The sequence below is a fragment of the Artibeus jamaicensis genome, unplaced genomic scaffold, assembly GCF_021234435.1.
Source record: "Artibeus jamaicensis isolate MK-2021 breed Jamaican fruit bat unplaced genomic scaffold, CSHL_Jam_final contig_465, whole genome shotgun sequence".
Classification (NCBI taxonomy): Eukaryota; Metazoa; Chordata; class Mammalia; order Chiroptera; family Phyllostomidae; genus Artibeus; species Artibeus jamaicensis.
The window spans coordinates 23,050,632-23,069,896 of NW_026521843.1; the positions used below are offsets into that span (position 1 = coordinate 23,050,632).

Consider the following 19,265-nt stretch of genomic DNA (forward strand, 5'->3'; position numbering starts at 1 on the left):
TAAATAATAACTACAAAGGGGAAAAACCTAGCTAACATCACCTTAAAGGTGATCAAAGTCAACATCACCAATTGCAGGACAAACCAACATCATGTACTTCTGATGTACTGAGAAAACCACATTATTTCTGTGGTTTTCTGACCCAAAATGCATCCCCTAAAGTGAACCACAGGGAAACATTAGACCAACCAAATGAAGAAACATTTTACAAAACTGGCCCAAACTTGTAAAAAAAAAAAAAAAAAAAAACAAGTCAAGGCCAAAAATAAAAGTCAGGGCTAGGCAATTCCAGATCAGAAAAACTAGAGGCACATGACAACTGAATACAGTATGTAATCCTGGGTTGGATCCCGGACCAGGAAACAATAGCAACAGGACATTACTGAGGCAACTGGTGGTAAAATTAGAACATGGACTGTGGGTTAAGTAATAGTGTCAGTTAAATGTCTTCATTCTGGTTATGTCCTGTGCTTATATAGGAGAACGTTCTTGTTCTTAGGAAACACATACTGAAATATTAGGGGCTATGCAGCATCATATCTGCAATATACTTTCAAAGGGCTCAGGAAAAATATATATGGAGCAAATGATAAAACAAATGAAGCACAATAACAACAACTGGTGAACTGGCGTAAAGAATATATGAGTTCATTGTACAAGTGTAGTCTTACGAACCTGAATTTTGAATTTGAAATCATATAAAAATAAAAAATTATAAACTGACAGCCATCAGAGGTGAGGGCGGAGGGGGGCCAAATGAAAGAGGGGGAAGGGATTAGCCAAAGAACCTGTATGCACGGCCCACGGACACAGACAACAGTGTGGTGATGTTGGGGGGGGGGGGGCTGGGTGCAGGTGGGCAGAATGGGGACGTCCGTAACAGTGTCAGTAATAAAAATAAAGACTTAAAAAAATCCCCAAACACTCAAGAATATAATTTAAATTTTACTACCTCCCAATTTTCTACAATAAACACATTTCTTTTAAAATCAGGAAAAAAACCACTGATAAACAGAATAACAATTACGATCTGATACACATTGGAACTGCTCTAAGTTTAAGGTTGTTCTGGTGAATTAAAGATAGTGTAAGTATAAGAGTCACATATTCTTCCTCAGGATCACGGTGGGGCAAAAATCTACAGCTGACCCTGAACAACAACACAGGGGTTCGGGGTGCCAAGGCCCTGACACTGACGGAAATCCACTTACAACTTCTGACCCCACCGAAACTTAATTACTAATGGCCTACTACTGACAAGGAGCCAAATTGAAAACAGTGGATAACATATATTTTGTATGCGCTATGTATTAAAGGCGCTATGTATTAAAAAGAAAATGCTTTTCAGAAAGCCACAGGGAAGAGAAAATACATTTATAGCATTTATTTTTAAAAACATGCACATGAGTGGACTCATAGTTCAAACTCGTGCTGTGAGCAGTCAGCTGTGGTTATCTCGGTGCCCCCATATCACCCCCCAGAGAGCACACTACCTTTATAGCGGGCCAGCAGCTGCCTGAAATCTAACTGTTGGTCCGGCACTGCATCTTTCACGGAGTCCTGATCCTGGAGGTGAAGGGACAGCCTCAGGTCCTCCTCCACTTCTTCGAATGCAGTCCTGCTGCGCCGCGCTCTAAGCTTCTCCTTTGACATCTGTTTCAGGGAGCGCGTGTATGGGCTTCCGTCCTGCAACACGTACCTGAGGAAGGCGGACAGAGGGATGTGTCTGTGTGTGTGGGGTCTGCAGGTGAACGGAAATAGTCACGTTTTATGTGCTCATCCAGCACAATGCTGCTGTTTCTAACCCACCAGTCCAGGGTTCTGGTGGGGAACACGCTGGGGTGCTTTTGGTTTTATCTTAAGGTAATTCTGGAGGCAGCGAGTTCGAAAAAGTCAGAGAATAAAGACAGGTAAACTAGTTGAAAGATGACTTCCCCACAGTCACATTCAACAGAAGTGGAAAAGGGCCCATAACACACCAGTTTCAGAAAGCTCTCTAAGTACGCTTATTGCACACTGAAGTCCGAGAACCCCTGCTTCTGGATGTTGGGCTTGGGTATGGTGCCACGAAATAAACACAGACTCAGGGTGGGGGTGAGAAGGAATGGAAGGAGCGGGGAGAAGGAGAAAAGTTCTGAGCTGAGTGTACGGTGCCAGATATCAAGGGGCTTTCAGTCAGAAGCACAGGCTTCAGGAATGATGACACTAATTGGTGAGTCCCTGCCAGAGATGACAGCTGCAACCACGTGAGTCTAAGGGAACGAAGGAAGAGTTTAACGGGGAGGAGACACAGTGGCAGGGCAGAGTCCTGGAGACTCTTCCAAGTTAAAGAGTAGCAGGAAGATGCAGGGCTCTCAAAGGAGAAAAATCTGCACCCAACAGACATTACCACTTGCCGCCCAGGACTAAAATTATATAGGCATCTTAATATCAAACTATACTGCAACTTCCTGAGGGTAGAATGATGAAGATAATAATAGCTAACATTCACAAAGCACTTGCTATGTACCTACCAGTCGAAGCACCTGGCAAAAATTAACTCCAAGTATTAATTAATTCGTTATCCCCATAACAACCCTGTGAAGCAGCTACTGTTAATACCCCCATTTTACACATGATGAAACTGAGTCACAGAGAGAATAAGGCACCGATGTTACCTCAGTAACCAGAGGGGTTTAAATACTGGCAGTTGGTCTACAGAACCACTACTTTTTTTTTCAAGGATCAAATTCTCCACTTTTGGTCCTTCAGCATTTGTTCAAATCGACTTTATTTTTAGAGCAGGTTCAGGTTCACAGCAAGACTGAGCGGAAGGAACAGAGATCTTCCACATGCCCTGTCTCCCCCACACATGCACAGCCTCCCACCCCCACCCCAGAACGTCATTTGTTGCCACTGATGGCCCTGCACCAACACTCGGGATCCCCCAAAGTCCGCAGTTCGCACTGGGGTGCCAGGGTCAGTGCTCCTGACATGCAGCACAGCCTGCACGTCGCAGATGCTCTGTACGGTAAACATCTGCACGAGGGGAGAACGCAAACCTCCAACGGAAACATCAGAAGAAGGACTGACGCACTGACTAGTACCCTGGCACCCTGGGGTAAAATGATAATTTTCAAAGACTCTCCCCAAACCTCAGTGAATGTCTTCCTTACCTTGTCACAGCGAGTGCGTCTTCCAGAAAAAACTGATCAACAGGAAATGTGCGGCCTGGAAAAACAAAACGAAAAATAAATAAAATGGGAAAAAAATCCTCAGAATACCTGTCGACTGTCTTGAAATAGTTTATATATGCAAAATTATCTTAAAACAAAGCTTGGCATAATAAGGTACTATTTGTTTTGTGGTCTTAAAATTACAAAATTAAAAAAAAGCTTTTAATGATAGAAATGGTAAGGCACAGATTTTGGTTAGTGAAGAAAATAAGTGAAAAGATGATCATTTGCTAATAAAATTTTTTATCTTTAAAAAATTTTTTGTTATGCTTTTTTCATCCTCCCCACTTCCCCCACAGGGAACCTTTAAATATTCAACAACTGTACTCCAAATCGAGCATATAATTTCTTCTTCAAATCTATTATCAGTAGTCTCTATACCTAGAACAAACATGACTATTTTATTCATCTGTCATTGCTTCTGAATTGACCCTTGGCAATCAATTGCAGAAGGATAAACCAGAGCCCAGGGCGATGACTTAATCCCACAGTGAGACCACGAAACCACCAAAAGGAGACGCGGTCCAACTTCACTCTGTTTCAGAATGGACCAATGCCCAGAAAGTTTGCTGAATCCAGCAACGAATTAATGTGTGCCACACAGACACAACTCACTTCTGAATAACAGATGACCACTATCCCCTAACGTTTTTAGGTTAAACATAATGAAATGCTAGAAACACTAACAACCTAGACTTTTCAAAGCAACATATACAAAATGAAAATCTCCCAACAAATAGACATAATGTTGCATCTTTATGGATTTCATTATATGGTTATAATTTTATTTGTTACAAACTAATCACTTCTCTGGAGAGAGGAATTAATACCTACCAATTTATATTTCAATTTAACATTAAAATAATTTCATTTGCTTATTAGAACAATACATATTTAACAATGCATTTTCATCACCTGGTATAGTAATGACTGGGCAGGAATTGAAATATTCTGAAAAGAGCTCAGCGTTTAAAGTCGCACTCATCAGAATGACCTGGAGAGTTGGTCTCTGCATCACAATGTCCTTCAAAACCAGCAGCAAGAAGTCACTAGAAGAAATAAAAGAAACACCTGAGGATCTAACAAGTTCAGTGACACTGATATATTTTGAGCCAGGAATGTGTAAGACCTATGTCACAACAATTATAACATTCACAGGGGGATGTGTCATGCTCCTAGCTGTGAGGCTTAATATTAAAAAGATATCAGCCCTGGCTGCTGTGGCTACGTAGACTGAGTGATGGCCTGAGAACTGGAAGGTCACCAGCTTGATTCCCAACCAGAGCACATGCCTGGGTTGTGGACCAGGTCCCCAGATGGGGGCATGTGAGAGGCAACTAATCAATGTTTTTCTCCCTATCTCCCTCCTTTCCCCCTCTCTAAAAATAAATAAATAAAATCTTTAAAAAAAAGAGATAGTGTAGTAGCAATAAAAATACCAATGGGATTACTTCACTGCATTGGTTAATTCTATTTTCTTCATATCTACTGTGTGCATAAAGAGGCATACGCAAAAATTTCCACTGTGGCACTATCTGTAGTGGAAACTACCTAAATGTCCACCAAGAAACGGTTAATTATAACAGTATCACCCATTCTGTGGAATAATGTGAGGAGAATAAAAGGAGTAAGGTAGAGTTCTAGATTCTGACATGACAATGTTAGTGAATGTTACCTAAGTTGTACAATGATAGATATTGTAAAATAGCAATTCTCAACTGGTCTCCCTCCTTCAGCCCTTTAATCTATTAGCCCTGAACTCTATTCTCAACAGGCTAATAATTCTGTTCAAATGAATCTGTGCTGCCTTCTGCCACTTCTTACTGATGTCCTCACTGACAAGGCACATGATCTGGACCCCCAGCACTTACTGCTACTGCTGTACCTCTAATTCACTTGGCTCCAGCCATCCTGTCCTCCTTGCTGCCTGTCCTTGAGGCATGGACCTCAGGTCCTTTGCACATGTTACTAATCTGCCTGGAATTCACAGAGGTAGTGTCTTCACTTCCCTCAAGTCTTTACTCAAAAGATATCTTCCTTTTCAGCCAGGCCTTCCCCAGCCTCCCTATTTAAAATTTCAGATGCTCCCCTCCCTTGCATTTCATATTACCTTCACTCTTGTCAGCACTTACCTATGTATTTTACTGATTTATCTCGCTTATTGTTGGGTGCCCCCACTAGAATATAAGACATACAAGGACAGGGAGTTTAGTTACTGTGTTCACTACTCCAGTATCTAGAATAATGCCTGGACATCGTAGGTCCTGATTAAATATGTGTTGACTTACTAAATGAATACATCATTTGTGTAAGGAAAAAGGCCAGGAAAGAAACTATTTCTAACAAAGTTCAAATAAATCCATGCATAGAAGGGCATATCATCAATCTGATTATGGTAGTTATCTCTGGGGACAGGACTAGGAATGGTTTGGAAGTGTTACGGGGGACTTTCACCTTATCTGTATTGTTCGAATTTTTAATGAGAGCGTATTGTTGTACTCCTTAGTTCCCCTTAATTAAATAAGCTAATTTAGTTACATTTATAATTATTTTTGTTTCTTTTTTTAGGTAAAAGGAAAATAATATAACAACAGGCAAAGGTTTAAGCAATTTATGGTACATTCATACTTCAGAATTTCCTTATGCAATTATTAATAATAATTTTCAAATATAGTTCATGCTATTAGATCAAAAGCATCACAGAAAACTATACAACCCCAGCTGTCTTTGTGGAGAGACATCTCTTTATCTCATCGCTCCCCTAACTCCCGATACACTGTTGCAAGAAAACAGACCAAAACTGTAACATGTAATTAGTCATTTTACAGGGGAAATTACTTTTTCTTGACATTTCTTTAACATTTTCTAAGTGTTTTAATATAATCATGTTATCTCTATGATCAGGAAATGTATTAAAAATTTTAAACTAATACAACTGTACACTTTTTCTATATTCAACTTTTGTTTATTTACTTTTAAATTAAAAAATATTGATTAGAGAGAGAGAGGAAGGGGGAGAGAGAGAAAAAAAACATCAATTTGTTGTTCCACCTGTTTATGCATCCACTGGCTGATTCTTTTATGTGCCCTGACCACTGATCGAACCTGCAACCTTGGGGCATTGGGATGATGCTCTATCTAACCAACCGAGCTACCTGGCCAGGGCTAATTTTTAAAAATTGATTTCAGAGAGGGAGAGGAAAAGACAGAGAAAATCATCAATTTGTTGTTTCATGTATTTATGCATTCATTGGTTGAATCTTGCACACACCCTGACCAAGGATCGAACCTTGGCATATTGGGACAATGCTCTAACCAACTGAACTACCTGACCACAGCCCTCTATTCAACCTTTAATTTTGGCTATATTTTTACTGATCTTGGTTTCTAGATCACTGGTTTCTGTTTTTTTTTCAATCGGAGCTAGCAAAGATTCCCCTACTTTCTCCTGTAATTTGTACACTCCTTCCCCAGGGTCTGTAATGCTAAAAACACTGAGAGAGCACATGTTCATCACTAAAACAGTCATCTGTTAGACGGACACCACCTAATTAGAGATACTTCGCACCCTCCTGGCATCACGCTGAGCTGGGCACTGCACTTAGTGGGAATAACAGGTGTAACGCATGCTGTAGCTGATGGACTGGCCACTTCGGGCTTCATTTAGTCATTCATTGTCTTAACATTCATGCATATTTTTGTGGAGCCTGTATTAAGTGCTTCCGTCTCTGGTAGGTAATTTCTCTTTATTCAGATGTAAATATATTTTAAATTTTAACTGTTGATATATCATTAGGTTTTATAAAAATCTTCTGAGCACAGTATTGCAGCCAACAACCAAACCCAACACTATCTATGCTCGTTTCTCTGAGGTTGTGGGAGAGTAAATGTTATGAAACACAAAGCTACTCGTTACATTCAAAATCAAACAACCATTTCCCCTGAAATTTTAAATTTATTTTTATAATATAGTTATTTAAATATTATTAGTGTGGCCGAATGTTTTCATTTCCTCTCCCAAGTTGTTCAGTGATTCTCTTAAAAAAATTTCATCTTTCAGATCATTTAAACATTTAGCTACAAAATGACCCTACTTACTATTTCTTCCAACCACTATTCTCTGGAGTCTCTATAACATAATTTGCCCCTCAAAGATTCTCAGCGTTTTGTTTATAATCATTTAAAATTTATTAGTCTTATTTTAGGAATTTTTAAAAAATGTTTTATTTTAGAGAGAGGGCAAGGGAGTGAGAAAAGAGAGGGAGAGAAACATGATGTGAGAGGGAGACACTGATCAGTTGCCCTTCACATGCACCCCAACGGGGATGGGACCCACAACTTGGGCATATGCCCTGACCAGGAATTGAACCCTTGACCCTTAGGTTTACGGGATGAAGCTCCGACCAACCGAGCCACCACAGCCCAGGTTCCCACTAGTTTTTTTCCTGCTCTAGAGCATGATCCACATGACAAACTATGATAAATGCCATTTATGTACCTGGTCTTTCCTTTGAACACACTGAGAATTTTGATCTTCAACCCTTTAATGTTTTCTACTTCCATTTACATAAAGTCCAAATGCTTTATCATCCATGATGTACAAGGCCCTGGAACACCTGCCCCCTGCTTTTCCCACCTGCTGCCCCTCCTGTCCTTTGCCACATACTAGCTGCACAGGCGCCCTTCGGTGTCTGGACCCCCAGTGAAGCCCCTCCCACTGTTGTCCTCGCAGATACTGGCCTTGCCCCCATCTGTCCCATGGGACCCCTTCTTGTACTTCGAGTTTAATTTAAATGTCATCTTTCCAGACATATGATCCCTGGCTATCTTCTGGGCCTGTCTCTGAAACACAACAGCCCATTTATTTTTTTTACAGTACTTATTCCAACTTGTATTTATGTATTTATTTATCTACTTGTTCATTTGTTTTTCCTACCAAACCACGAGATAAAGAAGAACAACAAACACCTGTTCACTACTGTATCCTCAGCAATTAGTGGATCACTCGGCACTTAATACAACTCCGTAACACATGAACAGCTGTCAGGGCTGAATGAATGACTGAAGGAAGTGCCCCTGACCAGTCCATCGGCTACAGCACGCATCACACCTGTGACTCCTGCCAAGTTCAGTGCCCAGCTCCGCACAACACCAGGAGGGTGTTACCTCTTATCACGTGATGTTCAGGTAACAGGATGACTTTTAGTGAAGAACACGGGTTCTTCTAGCATTTTTACTATTACAGACCCTGGAGACCAGGAAAGCAATTCCTCTTTATAATTTAGGCCTTCTCTTGGCAAGTCGCCCTGAACTAACTCTAAGAAACTGAACTGGAAGCAGAATAAAATTTTCTCTGCCATGTCTTCATTTTATGTATGTGGGTATTCATTTAGAAAATCTTTGTTTTACCTTTCTAAAAATTAAAAAATTTCAATATATTTACTTTTTAAATTTTATTTATTTATTTTTAGAGAGAAGGGAAGGGAGAAAGAGAGGGAGAGCAACATTGATGTACAAGAGAAACACAGATTGGTTGCCTCTTGTACTCCCCCAATGGGCGACCTGGCCCGCAACCCTGGCATGCGCCCTGACTGGGAATCGAACCGGTGACCTTTTGGTTCACAGGCTGGTGCTCAACGTGCTCAATCTACTGGGCCACACCAGCCTCAGGGCTATATTTATTTATTTTTAAATACTTTATTTATTTACTTTTCAGAGAGAAGTGGAAGGGAGGGAGAAAGAGGGAGAGAGAAACACCAGTGTGAGAGATTGCTTCTCACACTCTCCTCAACCTGGAATCGAACTGGTGACCTTTGACTACGTGGGACGATGCCCAACTGACTGAGCCACACCGGTCCGGGCAGTTTACCTTTCCTCTGTCCTCTCATGAACTTCATCAACAATGATGTGGGTGACTCCTTGGAGAGCGGTGTCTCCTTCCAGCCTTCTCAGCAGCACTCCCGTGGTGCAGTACAACAGTCTGGTGGCTGAGGACTTCCAGGTGGAAGAACATAAAAAGCATTTGTGAAATTTGGAAAAAAGGAAACGCTTTCCTGGCAAAGCCATTTTGAGTAGACAGGGATAAAGAGTATTGAAAACAATATTTTTTGAAATGAGCAGTTCCACTTAATAGTAAACCACACTAAGCGCAGTTTCTTGCTGGTGACCACAATAAAGGCTTTTCTACTTCCTATCAAAATCTTACGGTTAAGACTCATAGAAAGCATTCAGAAAGTATTATAAAACATGAAAACAAGAGTGATAAAATCAATTCCGAATCTGTCCATTTTTTATTCAGTTAAACAGATTCATTCCCAGGTTTAAGAGCAAAACAGCACTTACTAGATCACTTGTGCCAATAAAGAGTAAAATGTCTTTATACAGAAAATTAATTACATCCAAGTAAGAATTCTTATACCAAAATATTCCTGAAAGGACTTCTGAGGACATCCCAAATTTCCCATGATTCTCCAGACACCAAGAACCATTTCTTTACACTTGAAACTAAACTTCCGTCATCAGGAAACTAGCAGAGCGTACGAACCTTGACACTCTCCAACCGGATCTGGTACCCCACAGTCAGGCCCACTCTTTCTGCCCGCTCTTCAGCCACACGCTCAGCGACAGAGATGGCCGAGATTCGTCGGGGCTGGGTACAGACGATGTTGGCCACCTTCTCCGCTGGCCCATGCAGAGACTCGTCCAGGATAAACTGTGGGATCTGTGTGGTTTTCCCACACCTGAATGCCAAAACAAATAAGTCCTAAAATGAGAGTTTGCAAGTGCTAGTTAACTAAAGAAATCATATATGCAATGAGGAATGACAGAAAATTCATTAGAATAAAAGCTGTTCAGCTTCACCTGCTTCTAAACCAATCTACTGACTTATTACCTAAAGCTGATAATTTCTAGGAATTTGCCCTCATTACCAGGATGATCAAAAAACAGTTTACTATCATTGTAAAACTGGGACTATTGAATAGACATTAGATTCAGGTCTATAAATGCCTCTAGAGATATAAACTCTACATACAGCTCCTAAAGAAACAGGAGTACTATCTTAAAATTATTAAAATATATTTTTTCCTTTGATGTGTATTGACTCAGCTACAGGTAAACTGAAGTCAGTAAGATAAGAAACTGCAAGGTACAAAGTTAATACTACATATAAGTTAGTCTGGGCACAAATGAAATTATTAAATTGAAACACCTAAATAGATAACAAAATTATGCCTGTGCTTTCCCCCTGCTAAACAGGTTCCAATAACATATATAGAGTGTGAAATGGAAAAATAATGTGCCCTAAATTGTTCTTGAAAGAACAAACAAAGGCTCTGAAGAAAGTAGAATAAATTTGGAAGATAAAAAGTTTTTAAGCTAAATGTCCTGAAACTATCCTTTACCTTTCCTTTTTTTTTTTTAAATTTAAGATTTTATTTATTTATTTTTAGAGGGGAAGGGAAGGAGAGAGGGAGAGAAACATCAATGTATGGCTGCCTCTGTGCGTCCCCTGCTGGGAACTGGCCTGCAACCCAAGCATGTGCCCTGACTGGGAATCAAACTGCGATCCTTTCGTTCTCAGGCCCACACTCAATCCACTGAGTTATACCAGCCAGGGCTATCCTTTATCTTTTACAATGGGCCTTGTTAAAAGCCTTTAGCTAAACTTTTTGTCTTAAAATTACCTCAAGGCAGAGGTGTACAATGTCTATAAATACCTAGATGTATTTCTGAGTTTTGTTTTTGTTTTTTGTAATTTGGCTCTGATAGCTATAGATGCTGCAATGTTAGTGCTTATGAAATATTATTTAATATTTGACAGAAAAAAGCACAAATAACACCAACTACTGGCTTTTCAAAATTAGAACTGGCTATAGTAACCAGGGTACATACCATATTTACAGACGGACGCTGCATTACAAATAAACTGCATTCTTACCCAGTCATACCACTTATAACAAGTACTTGGTGCTTGCTCAACAATTTAAGAATGGTTTCTCTTTCTTCCCAAGCAGGGAGTGACTGTCTTTCTTGCAGAATTGACTGGAACTGTCTGGACATCTAATAAAATAAAAGGTATCAGCTGGGTTACTCTGAATGGCCTCTCACGCAGGAATGTGAAAACCCATAGTTAGGCCCACCCTCTCCTTGTTAGCAACTGATTCAGGGGAAGAAATCACAGATTTGCAGGGGTCGGATACTGATGACTTCAATGAGAAGGCTGCTCAGAGGGTCAGCCAGAATCAGCTGAGGAGTCTATGTGGTTTTCTTAATCAGAATAAACTGAAAGACCTTGTAAGAGAAAGAAAACCCTCCTGCTTAGTACTTATCTAGCTCTTCCTAGCAAGGGCTTTTACACCAGCACTGTGGAATACTGTGTTGATGGAAATGTTCTGTACTTGCGCTGGCTACACGTGGCTACTAACACTTTACTGTGGCCAGTGCTACTGAGGAAACGAATATTTTATTTAATTTTAATTAATTTCAGTTTAAATAGCCACAGACTAGAAGCCACCATATTGAACAGCACATTTCTACACAGTTATCAGATTTTTATCCAAATCAGTAATACTAAGACCACTCATTAAAGGGTTTTTTCGGCCAATCATCACATCTGTGCAACTCAGCCTGACATACAACGCAATGCTACCTAGTGCTATCCATTCAAAGTATGGATGTATTTTTGAAAAATGTAAGAAATTTATACTAACACATCATTTTCTGCATATAATTTTATCACACCAATTTGTTACCTCTAAACACAGTGAACAAACTGAACATGTAATTTTTTGTTTGTACCATCTTATTATTTATGGTGTGATTTCCTACTCATTTGGACATTCTACAGGTATTATACTATATATGAGACAGTTTTAGACTGTATCAGAATCAGAATCCCAGAACTTCAGAACTGGAAGGGCTCTCAAACAGCATCTCTCATCCAATCCCTAGATTGGTCAAGCCACTCCCATTTATCCTGCATCCAACTCTGCCTTCACAGTTCATTTGCAGGTTCTTTGAAAATAATCTTCCTGTAAATGGGGTACAGATAACAAGGGCTTTGGAAACAAAGAGAATGAGCTTGAACCTCTATGTTGCCACTCACTAGCCATGTAACCTAGTGCAAGTTACTTATTCTGTGGGCCTTTCAAACGGGTGCAAGTCCCTCCTTACCCTTCTCCTTTTTCACAGTGACTTCTCTAACAAGCTGCAGTGTTAATTTTCCTTCTACTTACCAGACTGTCTGTCATCCTACCAAAGCTGTAAGATTTTGAGAATACTTGGTATACACGTGTGTATTCCACTGTCACCAGTCCTTGGATTTTCCAAAACTATCTAGAACACGTGCCCACATTAGCTGTGGCATGCAGAAATTTTGACCACTCGGTAAAAGAGAACCAAAAGTATACTGGGGAGTGTAGCTGAAGCTTCCCAATTCCTAATCCCTCCATCCATAACCTCAGGGAGGCAATGCTGGCCATTCTCTCAGAATACCCTACCTGTTTTATTCGGAACTGCTTGCAGATTTTAGCATTTTCAGCATGTACTGATTTTGCCTGCCAGTCATATCTTTTGGAAATCTTTTTCTTAAGGTTCACATAGCTTTCATTCTCCACTACAACTGGTGCAGGACCTTCATCCTCATCTGTCTCCTCCTCAGGCTCTGATTCTTTTTCAACTTGAAGGGGACAAAAGGAAACATTTTCGATACGAAGCCCTTTCTTTATCAAAGGGGGAAAGTCACTATCTAACAAAGTAACAACAAAATCACAAGATAGAGAAAAAGTTAAAGCTTGAATAAAGCAGGTTTATTCATTTCAATATACTACTTCTGCTAAAGAACTTAAAATGCATTTTCAATCAAATTTTTATCAAACATACATGGCTACTGTTAAAAACTAAATTAAATTAAAAACAAAGAAGAGAAAATCATGGCATGCCTTGTTAACCCAGTAGCCTCTTTACACTCAGGAATTAACTGAAATTTTCAACTATTTGCAAATGTACCTAAAATTCCAGGACACAAAGCAACTTATCAAATAATGAGTCAACAAATAAAATGTGGTATGTTCATATAACAGACTATTACTCAACAATAAAAAAAAAATGGAGTCCTGATACATGCTACAACATGAATGATCTTGAAAACATTAAGTGAAAGAAGCCAATCGCAAAAAGCCACCTACTGTATGAATCTATTTCTACAAAGTGCCCCAAATAGGCAAGTCCACAGAGACAGAATAGAGGTCCGTGGCCATCAGGAGTTGGGAGAAAGAGAAATGGGTGACTGTTAACAGATGCAGGGTTTCTTTATGGGGTGATGAAAATGTTGTGGAATTAGACAGTGGTTAGAGCTGCACAGCTCTGTGAATATACTAAAAACTGTTTAACTGTATACTTATTTTAAAGGGTGAATTTTATGGTATGTAAACTGTATCTCAATAAAGCTGCTATTTTCTGCCAAGTTCACAACCCACAATGTCATTTCTCAAGGAACACATGCGATGCCCAGGGCCAACTGGCGGCGAGTGAATGCACATGGGCCAGCATCCTACCTCGGTGCTGCTTTGCTCTTCTCCATGTATTGACATTTACCGTATTTTGCCATGTATAATGCATACTTTTTTGCCCCAATTCTTGAGGGAAAAATAAGGACACACATTATACATGAGTAGTACTAATTCCGTATCTATATAAATGTTTTTTATTCTTTTATTTATGCTTATACATTAACAGTGTAACTCTAGAAAATAATAACGATATCCATTCACAAAATAATACCCTGGAATATAACTGGTTTTGTTTCTAAATATAAATCAATAAAAACTAAATCAAATAATTAAAAGATTTTTTTCCTAAAAGTTTGGGCCAAAAACATGGGTGCACATTACACATGGCAAAATACGGCACCTAGGAACTCTTGTGAAACAATGAAAACTCAATTCTCCGAAAGAAAAATAGCAACAAGAGGGAGAATCCTTTGGTGAACTAAAGGGGATTTACTTGCAGTGTTAAGAATTGCCCAGCAAACCTGGATGTGGATAAAGCCAGAAGCCTGCGTAGACATTTGTGTAAGAATGTAGGGATTCATAAAGATAGCTCTACTCCAATGAGTTCTGGGAGTCTAGTGTACTAAAAGCAGGAAGGTATGAATAGTGGTATAGAAAGAAAAGTACCTCTGGAAACTCATTTGAGAGTGATCCCATATAAAGTATCAGAAATAAACAAGTAAAATCAAGTAAGTTAAATGAAACAGGTTTTCTGGTAAGATGCTGTTTCTTCTAACTCTCAACTGCTAAACTGACACATCACATCTAACTTTTCAATTCAGGGCGCCCCACCACAGTGACAAAATTGCACTGCACAATTCAAGTCAGGCCACAGTTCAGGGGTTCTTATTCCTCTTTGCCTGCAGACCACCCTAAGGTCACCATGACAGCCTAGACCAGCCCTGAGAACCTCCGACTTCATTAACCCATCATTCTGAATGCCCCCATCCCAACCCCCAAATGCCCTCCATGTGATCAATGACTTACATACCTTCTGGGGTTTGACTTGAAACAAAAGAATTACTTGGAATCACTGGTTTGCGACAGACAGGAGTATTTATTCTGGTTCCAGAGGATACTGGCAGAAAGTTCTCTGGAGGGGCACTGTACTTGTGATGAGTATTTGCTAGTAAATTGACTATTTCTGATTCTTCCTCTAAAAGAGTAATCAAAGAATATACAACAGGTTCTGAAGTTTCTGCAGATGACAAGGCCTTGCTATAAAGGAACTCAGAAATATGTAAACGACAAGCCAGAGGTAGATTCTCATTGGTGGAATAAAATGCCACGAGGGGAGCTTCATAGGGGTATTTGTGGTCTTTAGAAAATCGAATTTCAAGTTCATATAAAAAAGATGCATCTTCATCAGCATTAAGATGAGAATCATCTACACTTCTCTCTACTCTTCCAACAATTTGATTGGGGGGCACTTCATGTTTGAATTTGCATTTTGACCCAAATTTACAATTTCCTTTGAGGTAAAATTTACAGATTTCAACTGAAGACTCCTGGATATTTTTGGTACTCTCCTTTTGCCTGGATCTGCAGAATTTACTTGTCAAATACTCCAGTTCTAATCCAATGGTCCAGACTCTATTCTGAATTCTTTCTATGAATTTTTCTCCACAGATTGACTTGAGAGCAAATGCTTCTTCCTGTCGTTGTTCCACACACTCTTTCATGCTTATACGGGCGACTGCCTCAGAGACCTTCATCCTCTCTCCAAATGTCTCAGAAAAACACTGGCTGAGCAGATGTTCTAGGGATGCCCCCACATCTCCATCACAAACCCTCAGGGCTGCTTGACAGCGTTCAGTGTTGAAACCATACCTGCCAAGTGTGAAACATGATGAAAAGGGAGTGAGTGATGTCGAATAACAGAAGTGAAATTTGCTTAAACACACTTATGTGAAGCTATAACCATATCTAGGCAGGATTGTATATTGAAAAGGAATCTCTGATAACACTAATTCCTCCTCAATTTCCCTAACCTAAAAGAGGAAATATTAGGCACATCAGGCACTTCTGGAACCCATACAACAGGAAAGTGCTCCAAGGGGGATAGAGGGAGCTGGGTTTACAATATGTTTTCCATTGCCTCAAATTCGCCCCCAAGTCCTATAAACGTTGAAAACAATCACCTGGAAAGTTTTTGCACCGCAAATGTTGAGACTGTAAATTCTGGACTGTGAGGCTCCACGAGGCCTGAGCCAGCATGTTCTGAAGGGTCAGAGTCGGGAACGAGGGAAGCCTCTCGTCCAGCTGACCAGTACTGCGCCTCATCACAGTCAGGCTCGTCGTCTTCCTCCTCCCCGGAAATGCTTCTTCTGGAAAAAGTAACATTTTCATGTATTATATACTAATTTAATATGTGTATATTAAATTTAGTATTAATATATAATACTTCAGAGAAAAAACTTAGCAAGAGTCTAAGAATTTAATTTAAAAGCGAAAAGACATAGGATTCTGACCACTATTCAGTCACTGATTTAATCTTATTCACTTATTAATTTATATTTCAGTGATTAACACTTATCAGTTATTTACTGCATGCCAAGTACTACGTTAAGTGTTTTGTATTATTACCTCTTTTAGAATCTTCCCAGTAACCCAACCAGATACTACTGGAATCTCCATTTTTCAGGTGATCAACTAAAATTTAGAGAGGATTAGTAACTGCCAAAAGTTACACAGTAAAGAGAAACTGGAGATTTCAACTGAGACAGTCTCACCCCAGAGCCCGTATGGCTTCACTATAAAGTCTTGGCTGTCCTCTCTTTCTCTTCTCAGTCATAAAAACCAACCCTAATTTTTTGCTTTGCTGTATAATCACCTTTCCTAAATCCAAGACAGACAAGAGATTTGTAGATAGGATGGAAATTGAGCTGCTCATGACTGACCACTCATTAATTCTGGCAAGTGGAAAGAATTAATCTCTCCCACTGAAATCACAAAGCAAAATAACCAAAAGAGTAGAAGTTGATAGGCAGATGGTCACAGGTAGTGTAGTCTTAAGACTTCATCAGATCAACTCAATATTTGCTCCTAGAACAATACTTCTACTTGTTTACTACAAGGTTTTATTTAGAAGGATATCAATAAAGCAATTACTGAATCCTTATTAGCATCGTCCTAGAACAATGACTTTCAAGTGGTGTGCCGCCAAAATTTTTAAAACCTGCAGTACTTGACTGTTTAGTCAGTGGCATTGATCTCTTTCCCCTTAAACCGTCAAATAAAAAAATGATAACAGTCAACACAATAGCTGTCTGGTGTGAATCAAAATTATACCCATTTTTTTTGTCAGGTCGGCAAAAAAGCGTATGTGTTGGAGTGTCATAGAATTTTAGCAATTAGTTTATATGTGCCATGAGATGAAAAAGGTTGCAAATTGCTGTCCTAGGACAAAAATAATAGAGACGAAAAGGCAAGCTGTACTACTGCTCACACATACTGTTAAACTCACTTTAAAACTGTTGCTGAATAATTATTCTTGCATTTCTCTTAGCTCACTTTCAACTAGCTATATGGCCACAACCATATAGTGTTGATACCATATTCAAAGGACACCCAGGATCTTCACTGTATGTGGAGATGCCAATACATCTCCCTTAATAAAATAATTTACTCAGATAAAATAATTTACTCAGATCCAGCATCTGCATCTTGTTCTTGCAGGTCTCGGAGAAGAGCTTTCACTTTCTCTTGATTCTCAGAGGTCATGTGTAGAGTCTGTAAGGGCACCTTGGCTTTGGGCTTCCATTTGGGGTGTGCCTCTCCTTTTCTTACACTACTGCTGCCAGGTCTGCAAAGGACAAGAGAAGAAAATTACCTGTTTCCTTGTAATCAGAATTGTTATACTCTCCTCGGCATCCCCAAACGTGTATAACACAAACTAGATTGTCCAGTATCTTAAAAAAGATGACAACGAATGGGAAGAGGTTCTCTATTTCCTACAATCCTTACCAGACTTCATTATGTTGGAACTGCAGCAAAAAACACCAATCAGATTTTCAACCATTAAAACTGGCTTCAGTAACTCAAGATCCCTCTGGAAGAAGCAATGCTCTCATGACTCCCTCTGCACTAGAGAACTTTCTAAAGAAATACACTGCCCACGAAAAGTGTGTATTGATTCCATTTTAGGTAGCCAGCCTGAGAACAACCAAGGGTTCCATTTTACTCATTAATACTTACAAGTTAATACTTGGCCTATTTTATAAATACTTACCTAAATTATTTTCTGATTATAAAAAAATACATGTTCACTGTAGAAAGGTAAAGAACAAAAAAGAAAACAGAGGTCACCCTAATTCATATTATCTTTTTCATATACATTAAAAAATTGTACAGCATATATAATCTTTTAAAATATGCTTTATTTCCCTATCAAAACAAAGTTGGCATTTCCCCCTAAAATTAAGTATTCTCCTACAAAATAATTTTAAATGGTTATATAAGGATACAGATGTACTAAAATTTATCTCACAAATCTTGCATGGTTGGAATTTAGATTTTAAAGGACTCCCTAATATTTAAAACATAAATTCTGGCCCTGGCTGGTGTAGCTCAGTGGATTGAGCGCGGGCTTGCGAACCAGACAATCAAGGTTCGATTCCCAGTCAGGGCACATACCAGGGTTGCAGACCGGTTCCCTGCAGGCCGCTTCCCAGCAGGGGACGCATGAAAGGCAACCATACATTGATACTTCTCTCCCTCTCTCCTTCCCTTCCCCTCTAAAGATAAATAAATTAAAAAAAAATATTAAAAAAAACACATAAATTCTAAGGTTTAATTTTATTCACTTGGGTTTTTTTTTTTTGTTTGCCACGTTTTATTATAAATTTTCATAACTCTAGGGAAATGGAAGACACATTCTCTATATTTACAATGCAAAACATTACTGAGACTTTGAGAAAAACTATACATTTACACTTGTAAAACTGGGGAGCAAAGGAGAAAGTAGAGTTGATGGTGGTTTTTAACTACTTAGTTGCAACCTCCAAAAAGAAATGTTGGCCAAAAATCCATCATTTCCGCTAACTTTTTGCTTGGAAAAAAATTTAACCTACAAAAAATAAACATCTGTTACCTAGACCGACTAGTTCGTGACATTTTCCATACAGATATGCACACACACAACCAACAAAACCCTCCCTTCGATGGCAAATCTCCCTCAAGCTACAGCCCTTTCTCTCCTTCATCCCCTGCCCAATAGAGCATCTGTCCCAATCTTTTTGGCACCAGGGACTGGTTTCGTGGAAGACAATTTTTCCACAGACCAGAGGAAGGGGGGATGGTTTTGGAATGATTCGAGCCCATTACATTCAAGTTCATCTCTTGCTGTGCGGCCTGGTTCCTAACAGGCTTCAATTGGTACACGTCTGCAGGTCTGTGGCTGGAGGTTGGGGGACCCTGCTTTAGAGCAAAACTCCTCAAAATGTATATCTAAATCATTCTCTTTGTCTCCACTCTCTTTCTGTTTCACTCGGAAACACAC

General features: G+C 39.5%; 1 protein-coding gene across 3 annotated transcripts in view; it reads right to left on the reverse strand.

The window, feature by feature from the left end:
• Positions 1–19,265, reverse strand: part of DHX57 (DExH-box helicase 57) — a 53,506-nt gene that overhangs the window by 27,406 nt on the left and 6,835 nt on the right. For all 3 annotated transcript variants that reach the window (XM_037149044.2, XM_053666853.1, XM_053666854.1), the window contains exons 3-12: positions 17,412–17,570; positions 15,907–16,092; positions 14,757–15,595; positions 12,716–12,894; positions 11,155–11,276; positions 9,760–9,955; positions 9,085–9,209; positions 4,131–4,264; positions 3,156–3,210; positions 1,494–1,699 (exon numbers count right to left, since the gene is read on the reverse strand). In XM_037149044.2, the coding sequence (XP_037004939.2) occupies positions 1,494–1,699; positions 3,156–3,210; positions 4,131–4,264; positions 9,085–9,209; positions 9,760–9,955; positions 11,155–11,276; positions 12,716–12,894; positions 14,757–15,595; positions 15,907–16,092; positions 17,412–17,570 (2,201 nt within the window). The remainder of the gene's footprint in view (positions 1–1,493; positions 1,700–3,155; positions 3,211–4,130; positions 4,265–9,084; positions 9,210–9,759; positions 9,956–11,154; positions 11,277–12,715; positions 12,895–14,756; positions 15,596–15,906; positions 16,093–17,411; positions 17,571–19,265) is intronic.